Source organism: Phascolarctos cinereus, unplaced genomic scaffold, assembly GCF_003287225.1.
Source record: "Phascolarctos cinereus isolate Bilbo 61053 unplaced genomic scaffold, phaCin_HiC Scaffold_2;HRSCAF=192, whole genome shotgun sequence".
In the NCBI taxonomy this organism is placed as follows: domain Eukaryota; kingdom Metazoa; phylum Chordata; class Mammalia; order Diprotodontia; family Phascolarctidae; genus Phascolarctos; species Phascolarctos cinereus.
In genome coordinates this window covers 61,932,374-61,948,642 of record NW_027555625.1, presented here as the reverse complement: position 1 = coordinate 61,948,642, position 16,269 = coordinate 61,932,374, and the positions used below count along the sequence as shown (strand labels likewise).

Here is a 16,269-nt window from a genome sequence, read left to right as displayed (position 1 = left end):
TCAGCCAGGGACTGCCAAATGTAGCTAGGGAGGGAGTATGGTGTAATGCAAAGATGATTCGATTTGGCATCAGTAGGCTTGATTTGAATCCTGGCTCCCCTATTTAGCTTGTCTCCTTGGGCCACTCACTTCTCTTTGGCTCTTAGCTCCTCATTTGTAAACTAGAGTAAAGGTCCTTTCCAGTGTAAATTCTATGATCTGAGGTACTCCATCATCTGAAATACCAGGAGCAGTAACACCTCCCTGGCCTTGTCACCTTTGCTGATCTGACTACAGCACTGAATGCTGTTGGCAGACTTTTCAGCAAAACCTGAAGCCTACTGGATTCAGTTTCTCCATGGCTGGGGAGGAGGGTTATGGTGGGTGATGATATTTGGTATGACCTACTTATATTACAACGATCCGTGGGTCCTCCTATAGTCTATCTATGCCAGAGAGCTAGAGAAGGAGCCAATCTGGAGGAGATCAGGTCACCTCAGGGCACTAGAAAGGGGGGAGGTACATCTTGCTCAAGTCAATCAACACAACATGTGAGCACTGCTGCTGCCTTTTCTGTATCCAATCTAATAACAAATGGCTTCATGCTGATCATCTACTTGGAGACAACCAAAGTTTTACTAAACCATACCCAGAGGATGCTACATCCAAAAAAAGGTTCCTACAGCACCCAGAACCAACCCAGAAATCAGTGGATTGGAAGTCATGTGACTTGCATTTGAAACTCAGCTCCCTTATTTACCAGTCGGGTGACACAGTGCTAAGTGCTAATATAGTGCTAAGAGTACAAACACAAGCAAAAAAGAAAGCCCCCACCCTCAAAGAGTTTACAAAACATGGTACATAGGAAACACCACTGGTCTTAAAAGAATTCATTACTATATATTTCTGGTGATTCAAGTGAACATCAACGACATTGACAAAAAGAATCTAGAAAACACTACTAAAGACTATGACATCTTGGGTAAGAAATGGAAAGACAAAAAAGGAAAAGGACCCACTTACACAAAAACATTTATAGCAGCTCTTTTTGTGGTGGCCAAGAATAGGAAATTGAAGGGTGCCCATCAACTGGGGAATGGCTGAACAAGTTGTGGTATATGAATGTAATGGAATACTATTGTGCTATAAGAAATGATGAGCAGGATGATTTCAGAAAAACCTGGAAATACTTGCATGAACTGATGCAAAGTGAAGTGAGCAGAATCAGGAGAACATTGTACACAGTAACAGGAACATTGTATAATGATCATCTGTGAATGATGTAGCTCTTCTCAGTAATAACAATAATCCAAGATAATTCCAAAGGACTCATGATGAAAAATTCTATCCACCTCCAGAGAAAGAACTGATGGAGTCTGAATGCATATTGAAGCACTATTTTTGACTTTATTTTCATGAGGTTTTTTTTTGGTCTGTGTTTTCTTTCAAAACGTGACTAATATGGAAATATGTTTTGTATGATTGCACATGTATGAACTATATCAAATTGCTTACCATCTCTGGGAAGGGGAAGAGGAGGGAGGGAGGGAAAGAATTTGGAACTCAAAATTTTAAAAAATAAATGTTAAAAATTGTTTTTATATGCAACTGGGGAAAATAAAATATTATTTTAAAAAAGAAATGAAAAGACCTTGGGCTTTAATCACTGCTGTTCATCAAAGACAAAAGACTAAAAAGAAAAAAAGTGGATTTGGGCATTGGGTTAAGATTGTATCTAAGAATGAGATTTGGATTTCTGGATCACAGCTTAAAATAAAAGAATGACAGGCTCCACAGGGATGGACTACACTAACGAGGGCTGATGATAGTGTATCTATCCCCTCCTCCTTGCTTTTTTGCAAAAATGTGGGACTGTGGGTTTATTTATAATTTATAATGTCACCATTTATAATGTCAGGCTTTTATGATGTGTTGGTTAGTTTCACTGAACTGTTTTTCATCCTTTTTTTAATGCTTTATTATATCCAATGGCTCTCTTTGAGGGTGAGAGAGAAGGGGTACATTGGGAAAGGCATGAAACAGGGAGGCCAGTCAGAAGGCTACTGTGCAGCAGAGGGTCATGGAAAGAGCATTTAAGTAGGAGTCAGAGACCCTGGACTGAAACTCCAACTCTACTACTTATTACCTATATCAATGACCTTGAGGAACAAAACACTTCACTTCCCTGGCTCTTGTTTTCCCCCTCTGTAGAATGAGGAGACTGGACTAGAAGAGGATCACTAAGATTTTTCCTAGCTCTAAACCCTACTTACCCTCTGATTCTGATGATAATAATGGCTAGGCCCTGGGGATGCAAGGGTTAAAAAATGGCCCAGTCCCTTCAAGAAGGATGAGACATATATAAATATCACCAGTATAATACTTCAATATTTTAGGGATTCATTGTTTCATCAATATCAGCATTTTCTCCAGAGACCACTATCCCTTTTCGTCCTAGTTGCTACAGGTTAAAAAAGAAAGAAAACCATCTCAGGCTGAGCACCATTCTAGTGATATGTAAGTCTCTCCACCCTTAGCCGGCTGGTCCCCAGATGCTCCAAATCCCTTTGCTGAGACTGTCCTTGAAGGCCTCCAGCTTTAGGACCTGCCAGAGCTAGTATTCTACAGGTATAACTAGGGTCACTGCTATGGAGGAATTCTGATACACAACTGATCTTAAACCAAATCACACTTCAAAGCCCCTGAGGCATTTGCTGTTAAAGAAACTCTACAGGAAATTATTTTGTAAAAGTAATTAATTCTTTATTGTGTTCACCCTGTCATTTATATTTTGCACAAAGCTGGCTTTCCAGATACTGAGTTTACATAAAGTGATTTGCACTCATAATAACCCGGTAAACATTACTTCTCTTTCCATAGCATTTAATGTTTAACAGTGTCTATCTCATCAGATAAGAGAATCTCACAAAAATGTAGTGAGTTAACTCTATTACTAACACGTTTACATATAAGGAAACAGGCTCAAAGAGAGTAAGAGGCATAGAATATCATCACCAAGGGAATTTTGAGATCATTTGGTTACTGTCTCCTCATTGCTGCCTCTTAGGCTCCCTAGCTTCCTTCACCACAGCCCAGATGCCATCTCCTACAAGAGTCTTTCCTCAGCCCCTTGAGATTACTTCGTGTACACCCTACATTTACTTATCCATAGACATACTCTATCATCCCAGTAAAATGCAAGCTTCTTGAGGTCAGGAACTGCTTCATTTTGTCTTTGTATCGCTGACCCCCGGGACAGTCAATGCCTTGCCCGTGGTAGAAGCTTCATAAGCACTCATTCAAGAGCCCCCCTCTTATTTTACAGATGAGGAAGTGGAGGCTCTGCGAGGGGCAGTGCCTGGCCCCTAGTCCTGTGAATAGTTAGTTGGTGGCAGAGCCGGGCCTTGCCTATGCTCACTGACCCCATATTCCACCTTCCTCAGAGCCAACCCCCTCAAACTGCCAGCACACCTCACCATCTCCCAAGGATACAGCGTAGCCAGCAGGCACCCACGGGTAAGGCAGGAGGGGAACGAGGATCCCAAAGCCAATCAGAGCAAAGAAGAGGTACAGCAGCCAAGCAACGATCTGGAATGGGTGTGGGGGCCAACTCCAACCATTTCTGCGAGAACGCTGGCCACAGAGCTCAGGGGATGGCCCACTGCCCTTGTCTGATGTGGTCTGTTCGGGCTTCTCTGGAGCCGTCTTGTTAGAGGGCTTGTTGCAGATGTTCATCTCCAGGGAAAAGAGAAGAAGGAAAATCCTATGAGCATTAATGCCGGTAGACACTGGCCCCAAAGCCCAGAACCCCAGTCAAAGCCCTAGGGAACAGGAATTCTTTGTATTCATTTTGCAAGTAGGTAAACTGAGATGTATAGGCAATGGGAGTGAGAATGGGAGTGGGGCCAGATAACTCACTTAAAGCTACAAGGCTAGTCAAGGAGCTGAAATTAAATAGGAGTTTCCAAAGGTCTATACTGGATACAGCATACTGGTTTGTTATGTTAAGTGTTTTCTCTTCACATTCATCAAAGCGTAAACAAAGTAAGGCACAGTAATCATTCAGCATCTCTATTAGCTGTTGTACCAGTAATAATGAGGACACATGCTGATTCGGTTAAGATTAGTTAGCCGTCTCCTATTATCAGGTTAGGATTAAACCCAAGATCCCCAAACAAAAGGGCTTCTCTACCCTAGGTTAATCTAACAGCACCTCAGGGGCAAGGGACATCCCTCCCCGGAACGCAGGAATTGCTGGGGTGATACCTGGGCCTCAGTCTCTGATCCCAGTCTAGAATACCAATTTGGAGTAGAAAGGCAAGTTTCATCATCATCATCATCATCACCACCACCACCTAAGTAACACTACAGCATGTGTTTCCCTTGATCTAGGAGAATCAGGAAAAACTTAACACAAGGGATCAAAATCATTATTGTTATAATTATTATGAATATAGCTTGTTTCTATAGAACTGTATAAAGCACCTTCTTCACAACTCTTTGACATGCAGGGCACGATTATCTCTATTTTATAAAGGAAAGTTAAAGCTCAGAAAATTCACAAAAATAGAGAGTTGCAAGGAACCTGTGTGATCATCCTGGTCCAATCCATTGTTGAAGAAGAGTCCTTCTCTACAACATACCCAGTAAGAGGTCATCCAACGCCCGGCTGAAGACCCCACTGAAGGGGACCCACTACCTCCCAAGGCAGACCATTCTGGATCACTCTAATGGCTAACTGGCTTGCCCACAGTGACACGGCTAATAAGGGGTACAACCAGAATTTTTCTGACTCCTAGTTCGGTATTATCCAGCAGACCATGCTGGAGAGTAAACGCTGTTGCTGTTGCTAGGTGGGCTGGCTATGTCTAGCCCTAGATCTCAAAGGCTTGGAGCTAAAGGTTGAGATCCCATTCCCCTTTATCAGACACTTCCACACTTTGTGGGATTAATGTCTCTAAATAGTTCTATTCAAATGCTATGTTTTAGAATCCACTGAATAAGTATATATGCTCTTCTATGCCATATGCTCTTTGAGTCAGCTATCCAATGTCATTAATGAGGCAGTCCTCAGACGGCAGTTACTCATGTCGTAGACCTGCTACCTACCTAACAAACTTAATCCTCTAAAGAGACAGCAACTGTGTGTGACACACCCTAGCAGGGGGGGAAGGACTATCATTAAGAGAAAGAGAATCCTAATCTACTGACCTGCACCAACCAACCACAAAGGAATGGAGTCTAGGTAAGTTTTCCCTCTGTGTGAGGATAATTTCTTACATGGCTAAAGACGTAGGTTCAGGCACCACCCTAGACTAGCCCCACATGCACAACAGATCGCTCTCAGAACCTGCAGTGATCTGCACGTCTGTCTGTGTGCCCTTCGACAATTCATTCTCCTTCTCTGGAGCTTCATTTCTCCACTTAGAATGAGGGGGTGGACTAGTTGGACGTTCAGGCCTACATGGCTCCAAATATATGATCCTACAAGTGTCATAACTTATAATTTCCCATCAATACCCTTTACAAACAGGAAATTCTTCCTTAGAAATAATCTCATTCTTTCCTGCTACAATTGAAGCCATTTCCTTAATTCTTTACAATGCTGATATAGAATGGCTGGAGACAATGTTCCTTAATAACAACCCTTCTCATATTTGAACATCATCATGACTCTTAGAATCACAAAACCGCAGACTTGAAAGAGCCCATCTAGTGCAAGATGCAAGAATCCCACTTACTCTTCAACTTCTCTCCTCAAGGCTAAATCTAACTTCCTTAGCGTTTTCATAAAATCCCTGGTCTCAACTCTTCAATAATTTTCCTTGGCCTTCTTAGAACTCTTTCTGATTTCTTCAAATTTCCCTAGCTGTGAGCCTCTAACCTGGAAACTACATGAAACGCAACTACAAAGTTGAGATTCTAGTTTTCAAAAATGAAAGGAGCAGAATGTATTCACAGAAATGACTGTTACCCATTAAAGCAGTCATCTTTGGATAGTATAACCTTATCATAACTACGCTTCCATAGCTGAAATCATTTTTAGAATTCCTTTTTGGGTACTTACATCAAAGCCTGAATCACCATATATGAATGCATGAGTAAATAAAAAAGCATTTATTAAGTGCTTACTGTGTTCCAAGTGCATCTCGCTATTGGAAAGAAAAGTGAAGCACCCCTTCCCTTCAGGCTTCATAAACTGCCAGTTGTAGAGAGCACTGGGTTATAGCGCCGAGCTTTCGGCTGACTGTTCCCTGGCCCACCAACCCTCCAGCCAGTGTCAAGACCAGAGCCAAGATTGTCCAAACTCCAGCAGCTGCCATGGCTGACCCTCCCTGCAACTGAGGCAGCTGAAAGGAAGGAAGAGGCTGGGTCTCCCTACCCCATCCAGGAGCTGAGGCCAAATTGTCATGGAGCAGCTGTTTTAACTCAGGCCCTCCCTACACTTCCTTTGGCACATCCTCAGTGTTAGTGAATCTTCATTGTCAGAGAATCAATTGTATTTCTGGACTTAGCCAAAAGATATTTTGATCAAATGAAGCTTTCTAAAATGCCAATTTGTAATGAGATTGGGTGAAAGCCCCTTTCTTTTCCTTTGGGTCTCAGTTTTCTGTTCTGTAAAGGGATGGGGATGGACCCAATAATGTTCCTTTCTTACTCTGATAACAGCTGTGTAAACATGGACAAGTTATTTCACTTCCTGAGACTTCCTAATCATAAAAATGGATGTGATATTAATTGCACTACTTACTTTGTACAGTTGTTGTGAGGATCAAATGAGATAACGTAGGTAAAATACTTTGTAGACTGTAAGGCAGCATTTCTATACTAGCCATCATTACGATGTAATTTTTCCATGTGACTTGTTAATGATGTCTTTAATGGCAGTATAAAACAGCATTTAAATAGCACTCCAAGTTTCACAGGATGCTTTTTTTCCCTAGCATCTTCTTCCAGCCTCAGTCCTGCTCCTCTAGGGGCAACTAACTTACTACCTATTCCACTAACGGCAACCACAAGAGCATCGCTGGTCGAAGTGAACAGAACCAGGAGAGCCCTGCACACAGTAATAGCAACACTATGCAGTGATCAGCTATGACAGACTTCGCTTTTCTCAGCAACAATAATTCAAGACAATTCCGGAAGACTCATGATGGAAAATGCTATCCATATCCAGAGAAAGAACTATGGAGTCTGAATGCAGATCAAAGCATGCTCTTTTCTCTTTTTTGTTTTGTTTTGTGGTTTTTCCCTTTTGTTCTGTTTCTTCTTTCACAACATGAATAATGTGGAAATATATTTAATATGACTGTACATGTATAACTTACGTCAGATTGCTTGCTGTCTCAGGGAGGGGTGCGGAGAGGGAGGACAGAAATTTGGAACTCAAAATCTTATGAAAGTGAATGTTGAAAATTATTTTTACATATAATTGAAAAAAATTAAATACTATAAATTAGAGGGGAAGAGAGAGTATCATCAGAGTAAGTAGATAAAATCTCCAACGTGAGTATTTGGAAGGGCAATATTTATTTGCATGTCATAAATTCAGATCTATTTGTTTTTAAAGGCGCCTTGTTATATTTAGCCATACAAATAGAGAGAATCCATTTCTTGAAGAGCCAGCTGGGTGGGCAGTACTAGAAGCCATAGACAGAGTGGTTTAAAAGTCATCCATGCCATTCAGGCAGAGGCACAGCAACGCCCAAAGTCTAGGTGCCTTTGGCAGCAAGCCATCGAGAGTAGGAAAAGTCTCCATATTGGAGACCACTGTTTGGCCCACGGTGATGTTTGTCTAAGGCTTTCTTGCCAGGGGGGAAAGGAGGTGAGGGGGGAGTCATGCCTGATAGTGACTAGCCAAGGCTGACTCTAACAGAGCCCCTGAATAATTCACCAGAAACTGAAGCCAGCTGGCCAAGAAACAAAGCCTGTCCTCAAAATCCAGTGCCAGCTTTTAACAACTTAACGACAATTTCATTTAAGGAGTTTATGGCCACGAATTCCTTCAAATGGATGATTTTGATTTTGAAAAGGGGGGAGGGGGCAAAGCCAGACACAAAAGCCCCACATCTGGGGTATAAGATGTGTCAATGAAAACCAGATGAGTTCCCCAGGAGGCTGGCTCCTCCCCTTTCAGCACTTCTCTGGGAGACCTAGCCTGAAAAGAAACTTCTCTACTCTGGGAGACAACACTGCCAACTCCATGCTGGTTGTTCAGGGCCAGAACCAAGCATGGCCCAGAAAACAGCTCTGCCACATGGGGTGTGCTCTTCCCACAGGAACATCATTAGCAAACAACAACTGGCCTCCTCACAGCTCTGCACGCCTACGCAAAGAGGTGAATGTGAAAGAGGCATGCTCCTGGTCCTTGGGGAAAGCAACACAGGGTCAACAATATAACTTACTCACTACGGTATATATGGGAAACGCTAAAAACTGAAAACACTGACCACAATTTGTTTTTCTTAAATTCTTTTTCTGAGCCCAGGGCCTGGCACATAGTAAGCACTTAATAAATGCTTGTGTCCTTTCTTCCTTACATTTAATATGGGATGACCTTGTGAAATAAATACAGAGACAGAGAAGGACAGATAAGGGGAGAAGGAGACAAAATGTACTTCTGCAAGCTAAGGAGGAAGCCAGGTGAGAGCAGGCCCAGTTGGGTTTCTATTCTGCCTCCTCCAGTGGCCTCATTTAAAGGTCCCACACGTATGTATGTGTCAAGCAGTCTTGGATATTGCTGTGGAAGAAAATCCAAGAACACCCTTTGCGACCGGGGTGTGGAGGGGAGAAGAATCTATCTGAGAGTAACTTCTCCTTCCTTCTCGAAGGGTCCAAGTGTAAATACCTAGAAACTACATACTATATCTAATACACCAGTCTACCCAGTCCATCTCCCTTAACCTGGGAGTCCCTTCTTCCTTCTTACCACCCTGAACCCCAATCCCTTGGCAAAGTCCTTATGTCCATGTTCACCCTCTCTGGGTTGTCCCTCACCACGTCTCACCCCTGAAACCTTTTATCCTACCTACAATTTCCCTTGTCTTCACCTATCCTTACCTCATGACCCACCTTGGCTACAAGTTTCCTAAACTATATTAACTTGCTGTTCTGTTGCTCCAGCTCCAAGCTTCATATAACCATTCTCCACCTACCACCCCAGATTGCTAATCTAAGTTCTTGTCATCTTGTAAAAGAGTGGAGGGTTCTCATACCCATACACTACATACCCTGCAAACCCTGGTTTCATGACCCTTCATCTCACCATTCATCTCTATCAATCTGTGGATTATACCCAGCCTTACAACCCCATTCCAATTCTCTCTGTGTGTCTGTCTCTGGGTCTATCTGTCTCTCTCACACACACAGACATACACACACACACTCCTTGACTCTCAGTCTACTACATCCATCACTCCTTTTATGTTCCCAGATCCTGTCCCTTCTCTCTCCCCTGTAATTCTCTTCCTTCCCCACCATTCCCATGCACATTTCACATCAAGAAGCCCCCTGGTTTCAAAGCTTCTCCCTGTTGCTTACTATCTGTATGACCTTGGGCAAGTCAATTAACTTTCCTAGGCCTCCATTTCCTCATCAGTAAAATGAGAAGCTTGTACTAGAGGCCTCTGGGGTTCCCTGGTTCTAGTTCTATGACCCTTTCAAAAACTCCAAATCCCAGAGTCCTCTTGAAATCCTCTTATGCTCCCCAATTCTGAATTCTACCCAGTGTCTTCCCCAGGTGTTTGTATCCCTGGTTCCATGTCCTACACATCCTCCCAATTCTGTCTCCCCTTTAGCTCTATATACTTTACCTCTGTGTCCCTACATACCCCAGATTCCACTCCAGTGTCCACTATCCCCTCAAGCTCCCCCTATTCCCACTCTTGTCCGAGAGAGTTGTACCCCTTCCTCCATCTTTCCCTGCTCCCATCATTCCTTCAGCCCTTCTCCTTCAGCCCCACGTCCTCTCCCATCCTCCGTATTTTACCTCTTGTATTCTGGGTAACCTGACCTCTACAGCCTCTATCACCTCTAGCTCCCAGTCCCTGCCTGGCCAGTTATGTGTCCCTCCCTTCTCTCCATAGCCACATAGGTCTGTTTATGTTCCTTTGGTTTAGCCCTCTGCCCCCACATCACCTTGTGCTTCTGCCTGTGCCTATATCCTGACAGACCACATTCATCCTGCTGTCCTCCCAACGTGCACCACCATCCAATGCTCCACCCTGCACCCAGTGTCCCCGCTGACTGTGTTGTCACCTCCCACCTTGTAACCAGGACACAGGGAGGAGGGAGGGAAGAAGACGGGTTGAAGGAGAAGGGCTAGGAGAAGGACATGAGCAGGGAGAATGTCAGTTAAGGGACTTAGAACCTACTAGGATGGAGATGGCACAAGAGCTGGAACAAGGACAACACTTGATGTCTCCTGATGACCCCTAAATTCCCCCTGCAACAAGCACCCCAAGGTGATCAGAGCTGGCCTTCCCCCCACCTCGTACCTTCCTTCCTCAAGGTCCCCTGGCCCTTCCTGTCCTCGAGATCCCTGGCTTTACCCTCCCCCACTCCACTGTACCCACATCTTTCAGCCCTGGTCCCCCCTCCCTTCCTCCGGGCCCCCTCCTTATCTTCCATGACCCCGGGCTTTACCCTCCCCTCACTTGCCCCCACCCCCTAGCCCTGGTCCCCCTGGCCCTGCTTCCTCCCCCAGCATCTTCCCTGGCCCCCTCCCCCCCCTCCATCCTTCCTCCGGTCCTGGTTCCCCCCTCCCTTCCTCTGGGGACCCTCATGCGCCCAGTGCGCCCAGCCCGGCCCGGCCCCCTGGGTCTCCGCCCCGGCCCCACTCTCACCTTCTCCCGCGGCCCGGCCCGGCCGGGGCCCTCTCCGCCCCGGGGCGGCCGAGGAGCGTCAGACCCTCCTCGTCTCAGCGGCCGCGGCGCCCGGGCGCCGGCTCCGCGACCCCCGCGTCCCCTTCCCCAGGGGCCCCATCGCATCCCTGGAGCCGGCGGAGGAGCCGGAGAGGAGGCCAGGAGGCGGCGGCTGAGGCGCGGGTGGGAGCGGCCTTGGCCGCCGAGGCGAAGCCTCCCCTGGCTCGCAGGCGCTGGGCCCGTTCCCCTGGCAACCACTGGGGACTACGGCGCCGCACAGCGGCCAAAGCGCGCCAGACGCGTTCGTGCCGCCGCGGAGCGTGCAGCCGCCTCGCCTCCCTCCAGCCCCGCCCCCTTCCATTCACCAACCCTCCTTAGACTCGTCCCCTCTGACATGAATTGCCACCGGGCGGCTCTGTCCATCCAAGGGCGGCTGGGCTCTTCCTAAAGCAGAAGGGCTCTGAGAATCTGAGACCATCCAAAGGGGGAAGAAAGAAGATGTCTAAGGGTGGGGTTACGGGGAGGGACTCAGGTAGAGGGAAGAGCTTTCCAAAGGGGAGGGGCTGGAGTGTCCTTACTCGTCCTGACATTTTCTTGGAAAAGACCGTCTCCAGAGAGTCCCCATTTTACAGATGAGGAGCTGAGGTGGATAGGGGTTAAATGACTTTCCCAGGGTCACACAGCTAGTAAATATCTGAACTCGAGCTGGAACTCAGATCTTCCAGACCTCAGGCTCAAAGCTCGATCCACAGCGTCCCCCAACCAGCCGCCCCTCTTTAGTTAGCCCCACCCTTAGACATCCCCGTCGCTCTCCCCCTTAAACAGCCCTAGCCTAGCCTCTTCTCTCTTAGCCCACCTTAGATATGCTACTGCCTTCCCAAGACACTCCGAATCCCACCCCCTAAGACATCCCAGCCCCTCCCCTTCAGACAGCCCCACCCTCAGACATCCTATTTCCTCCCCCTAAAGCACCTCAAGTCCCACCCCCTTAGCCCTACCCTGGTCCTCCAGCATTGACTCAGATACTCCCTTACTCTAGGATATCCCAAGCTCAACTGTCTTAGAAAGCCGTACCTTTGGACACCCTCCCGAGAGACCCTTCCTAGAAGACAATCCATCCTTAGATATTGCAGCTCTTCTGTTTTATCCCTACCCTTAAACATTTCGGTCCCTTCACAGAACCCTAAAATCACAGCATCTTGAACCTGGAAGGTTTCTGAGGGCAGAAACCCATTCCTGAAAAGGAATCCCCGATATGGCTGGCGCGCCGAAAAGCGCTTCTCTGATCTTTGTTTGAAGACCTGCCAGAGGGAGAACCCACGTGGTTAGCGCTAACTGTGAGCAAACTTTTACTGGTATCAAGCCTAAAGCTGTCTGCTGACAACGCTCCTACTTCTGCTCTCCGAAGCGGAAGTAACTTCCACCAAGGATCAGTAACACGAGTTCAAAGCTGGACCATACTGGTTGCTCTTCTCGCTTTTCTGCAGCTTATCAATATCTTTCCCAGAATTGATACTATTTCAGATGCGACGTCACCTGGGCAGGGGACAGCAGAGCTGTCAGCCCCTTGTTACCTTTCCTTTAGCCTCACCTTTAGACACTCCAACCCCTCCCCTTTAGAAAGCTCTACCCTCGGTCAACCGAGTCCCTCCCCTTAGTCCCACCTTAGACATCTTAGTCATTCCCCTTCGGGTGGTCTTCTCCTCAGATTCTCAGAGCCCTTCTTCTTTTTTAAATTTCATTTTATTATTATTGGTGAGGCAATCGGGGTTAAGTGACTTGCCTAGGGTCACACAGCTAGTAAGTATCATGTGTCTGAGGTCGTATTTGAACTCAGGTCCTCCTGATTTCAGGGCCGGTGCTCTATCCACTGCGCCACCTAGCTGCCCCCAAGCCCCTCTTCTTTAAGAAGACCCCGGCCACCCTAGGATGGACAAAGGTGCCAGGTAAAGTAGTTCCACTTCATGTAAAGTGTCTCAGCAAAGGTTGTGTCAGGCACTCCAAGGAGGCTGCACTCTGTGTGGGAGAACAGTGCCTGGAGAAGAAATTGGCATACTCTCTGGGCTTCAGTCCAGTGACTACAGATTAAAAGTTCCCCACTCCTGTTTCATCAGTCTATGTGGAGCTGACCAAGGAAGAACACTTCGGAGGTGCCAATAATCAAACTGATAAGAAAACTCCAGGAAAGAAAAAGTAGATGAGAAGAGACAAGTGCTATACTGATGGAAGAAGGACAGCTTTTCCTCCTTTCCAGTCAAGGGCTCTTGGAACATGAGAAATAACCTCAAAATCTCCATTGGATTGCTTTGGACAGAGATTCTTAGCCTTGGGTTGGCAGACTGCCCCCCCAGAGTTCATGGAGAGATTTTAGGGAGTCTGAACTTTTTAAAAACATGTTTTAATAACTATTTCAATATATTTTACTTCCTTTATAATCCTATTTTTAAATTTTGTTGATTTAAGAATTATTCCAAGAAAGGATCCATAGGCTTCACCAACATGGTAAAGGGCTCCAAGGCATAAAAAGATTAAGAACCTCTATTTTAGGGGATGGGGGATTTCCTGACCAGGAGCTGCCTAGAAGAAAAGGTCTACTTGACTATAAACTGCAAAGACTATAAACTGTGCTCAATGAGGAAAGCAGAATTGCAGTAGCTCGAAAGAAAAGTGAGATGCACAAATCTAGAGACATCTCCATCCCAAAACATTCATCGAGGCTATTTGTGTCCAACCTGTGGTAGAGCCTTCTGAGCTCTTGTATTGGTTTTATCAGCCACCGTTGAACACACTGTACTTTGACCCCGATATAGAGATGTCATTTTGGTCCACTTCCAACACAGAGGATAACAACCAGCCAAACAATAGTAATTGCAGATATATAGCGACTGTATTTTTAGAATGTTTTAAAATTCTGAACTACATAGCAATTTTAACGTTTGCCAGATGCTCACCATACATTATTTTGTTTCAGCCTGACAACGTCCTTATAAAATAAGCACTAAAAGTATTATGGCTACTGATGCTCATAGAGCTTAATCGACCTGCCTGTGGTCACACAGCTAATAAACAGCAGAGGCTGAATTCGAACCCAAGCCTTCCTGGATCTAAGTCCAGTCTAAAACTGCTTTGCTGCCCAGTATACCTCTCTTGGCTCCTACGAATCACCAAGTCTTAGAACTGGATTGATACTCAGAAATCATGATTCTACTCATAGTAAAAATCATCCATATTTACAGAGCACTTTAAAGTTCACCAATGTTTCTTCACGTCAACCCCACATGGTAGAAAACGCAAGCATCATTCCCCCTCTCATTTCATAAGTTAGGATAATTGAAGCTCAGCAGGGTTAAATGCCTTTTCTGTGGTCACGCAACTAATCAAGTATAGAAGGGAAAACTCAAACTCTAGACCCCCAGTTCAGTATTTTCTGCTCTATCTAAACCAAAGGTCATTTAGTCTAACTTCCACCTGATGGATAAATCTTCTTTGTAATATTTGAGATACAACCTATCCTCCCACCCCCCAATTTACAGATTAGTAAACTGAAGCCCTGAGAGGGAAATTGATTTGCTTCTGGTCACCTAGCAGGGCCTTTGCTCTGAGGGGTTCCTTGTACTTTTCTGTGTGTTTTTGTTCTTTTTCAGTTTTTGATGCATAATTAGACCTTAAATCAGAAAACAAAACAAATGTAACTAGGTCTCCAAATAGGTAATGTTTCCGTATACAGATTTTATTTTATTAATAAAAAATATTGCTCCAACCAGCCCCTCCCCCAAAATAGGGGTCCTTGGGACTCTTCTACCAAAAGCCATGCTCCAAAATTAAGCCCAACTCCAGAGGTTTGCACACCGATGTGTGCACACAGGTGCGCACTTTGCACACAGATGGTGCTTAATGAATATTTGTTATTGAATTTATTTTGCGGCTGGAGGCTAGGCTGAAGGGCCCTAACTGGAGGCATGTTTCCTTGGGCAGAGGGAAGGGGAGTTGGGTTGCCATAGAGATATCCATAGAGATAAGCAGATGGGAAGAGGAAGGCAAGGGATTTCTGAGTATCCTGAGAATCTGTCGGTCAGATCACAGTACATAACTTACCTCTCTGGAGTCATCCACATGGATGGAAGGGCAGGCAGCTCACTGAAAACAGAGATCCTGCTAAGAGAACATAAGCCCCAAAGAGGTAAAGATAGACAAGAATAATCCAACCCTGGACCTTCTCCCAGAAAGACTTGATTTTAAGAAAGGGGTATTCTGGATAGTGGATGTATGTCTGGCCTTTCTCCGGGGACTTCCCTCCTCAATCCTGCCATTTGATCATGGTTCCTGACCTTTCTGAATCCCTGTTTCTAAGGGCCATGACCTCTGACTTCATTCAACAAGGTCAGTAGCCTCTGGTGCACAATCCTTCACATTAAGGCACTCACACACTGCTAGAGCCTAATGGGAAAGGTTACAGATCCCTTAGTACTGGAATAACCTGGGAAGTTAAAGAAGGTAGGTTTCAGCTCAATATAAGTAAAAAGCAAAACTGCCTTGTAAACACAGGCATACTTTGGTGATATTGTGGCTTCAGTTCCAGACCACCGCAATAAAGGAAGTCACATTAATTTTTTGGCTTCCCAGTGTGTATAAAGGTTATGTTTACACTATACTGTAGTTTATTAAATGTGTAATAGTACTATGTCCGAAAAAACAACGTTGTTGTTCAGTCATGCTTGACTCTTTGTGATCCCATTTGGGGTTTTCTTGGCAAAGAGACTGGAGTGGTTTGCCATTTCCTTCTCCGGCTCATTTTACAGAGGAGGAAACTGAGGTAAACAGGGTGAAGTGACTTGCCCAGGGTCACCCAGCTAGTAAGTATCTGAATCTGAACTCAGGAAGATGAGTCTTCCTGACTCCAGGCTAAGCACTCTGTCCACTGATCGATGAAACAAAATATGCCTGTAAAGCTGTCCAGCAATGGATTGAGCTGTCCTGGAAAGCAGTGAGCTCCCAGTCACCGGAGGTCTTTAAGAGGAAGCTAGATGCTCACTTGTTGAGATAATGGAAAGGAGATTCAATGCTTCAGATAGAGTATGGATTCAATAACCTCTGTGTTCTTGCAGATGACCTGTGAAATCCTATGCTTTCATGAATACTCCTTACCTTTCACACACGCGCATGCACACACACACACAGATGTGGAACAAGGCATTAGGAGACACCCTTCACACTACAGACAGGGCTGTGCCCAGTGAGCCAACTCCCATCCCACTTTCTATCCACCAGTTCTTGACTGTGTCTGCCCTCTTTTCTGTCCTGAGGCTCAGAAATCCCGGTGAGACCAGCAGGTGGAGCCATCGAGCCATTCATCAACCTCACCTTGGAGTCAGCTCAGATATTCTTAGAAAGAATTGGCCCAAAGAGCCCCTGTTCTCATTAACATGGG

General features: G+C 45.4%; 1 protein-coding gene across 4 annotated transcripts in view; it reads right to left on the bottom strand.

Moving 5' to 3' along the window:
• The window catches only part of ZDHHC1 (zDHHC palmitoyltransferase 1), a 49,707-nt gene extending 38,609 nt beyond the window's left edge, over positions 1-11,098 (bottom strand). Inside the window, exons 1-2 of one of the 4 annotated variants that reach the window (XM_078149424.1) lie at positions 10,824-11,098; positions 3,472-3,714 (exon numbers count right to left, since the gene is read on the bottom strand). In XM_078149424.1, the coding sequence (XP_078005550.1) occupies positions 3,472-3,714; positions 10,824-10,967 (387 nt within the window). In that variant the 5' untranslated portion in view covers positions 10,968-11,098. Of the gene's footprint in view, positions 1-3,471; positions 3,715-4,245; positions 6,011-6,111; positions 10,453-10,823 lie in introns of those variants that run through there. The other 3 variants (XM_020989347.2, XM_020989349.2, XM_078149425.1) reach the window with 3 other exon arrangements.
• Positions 11,099-16,269: the final 5,171 nt, after the last annotated feature.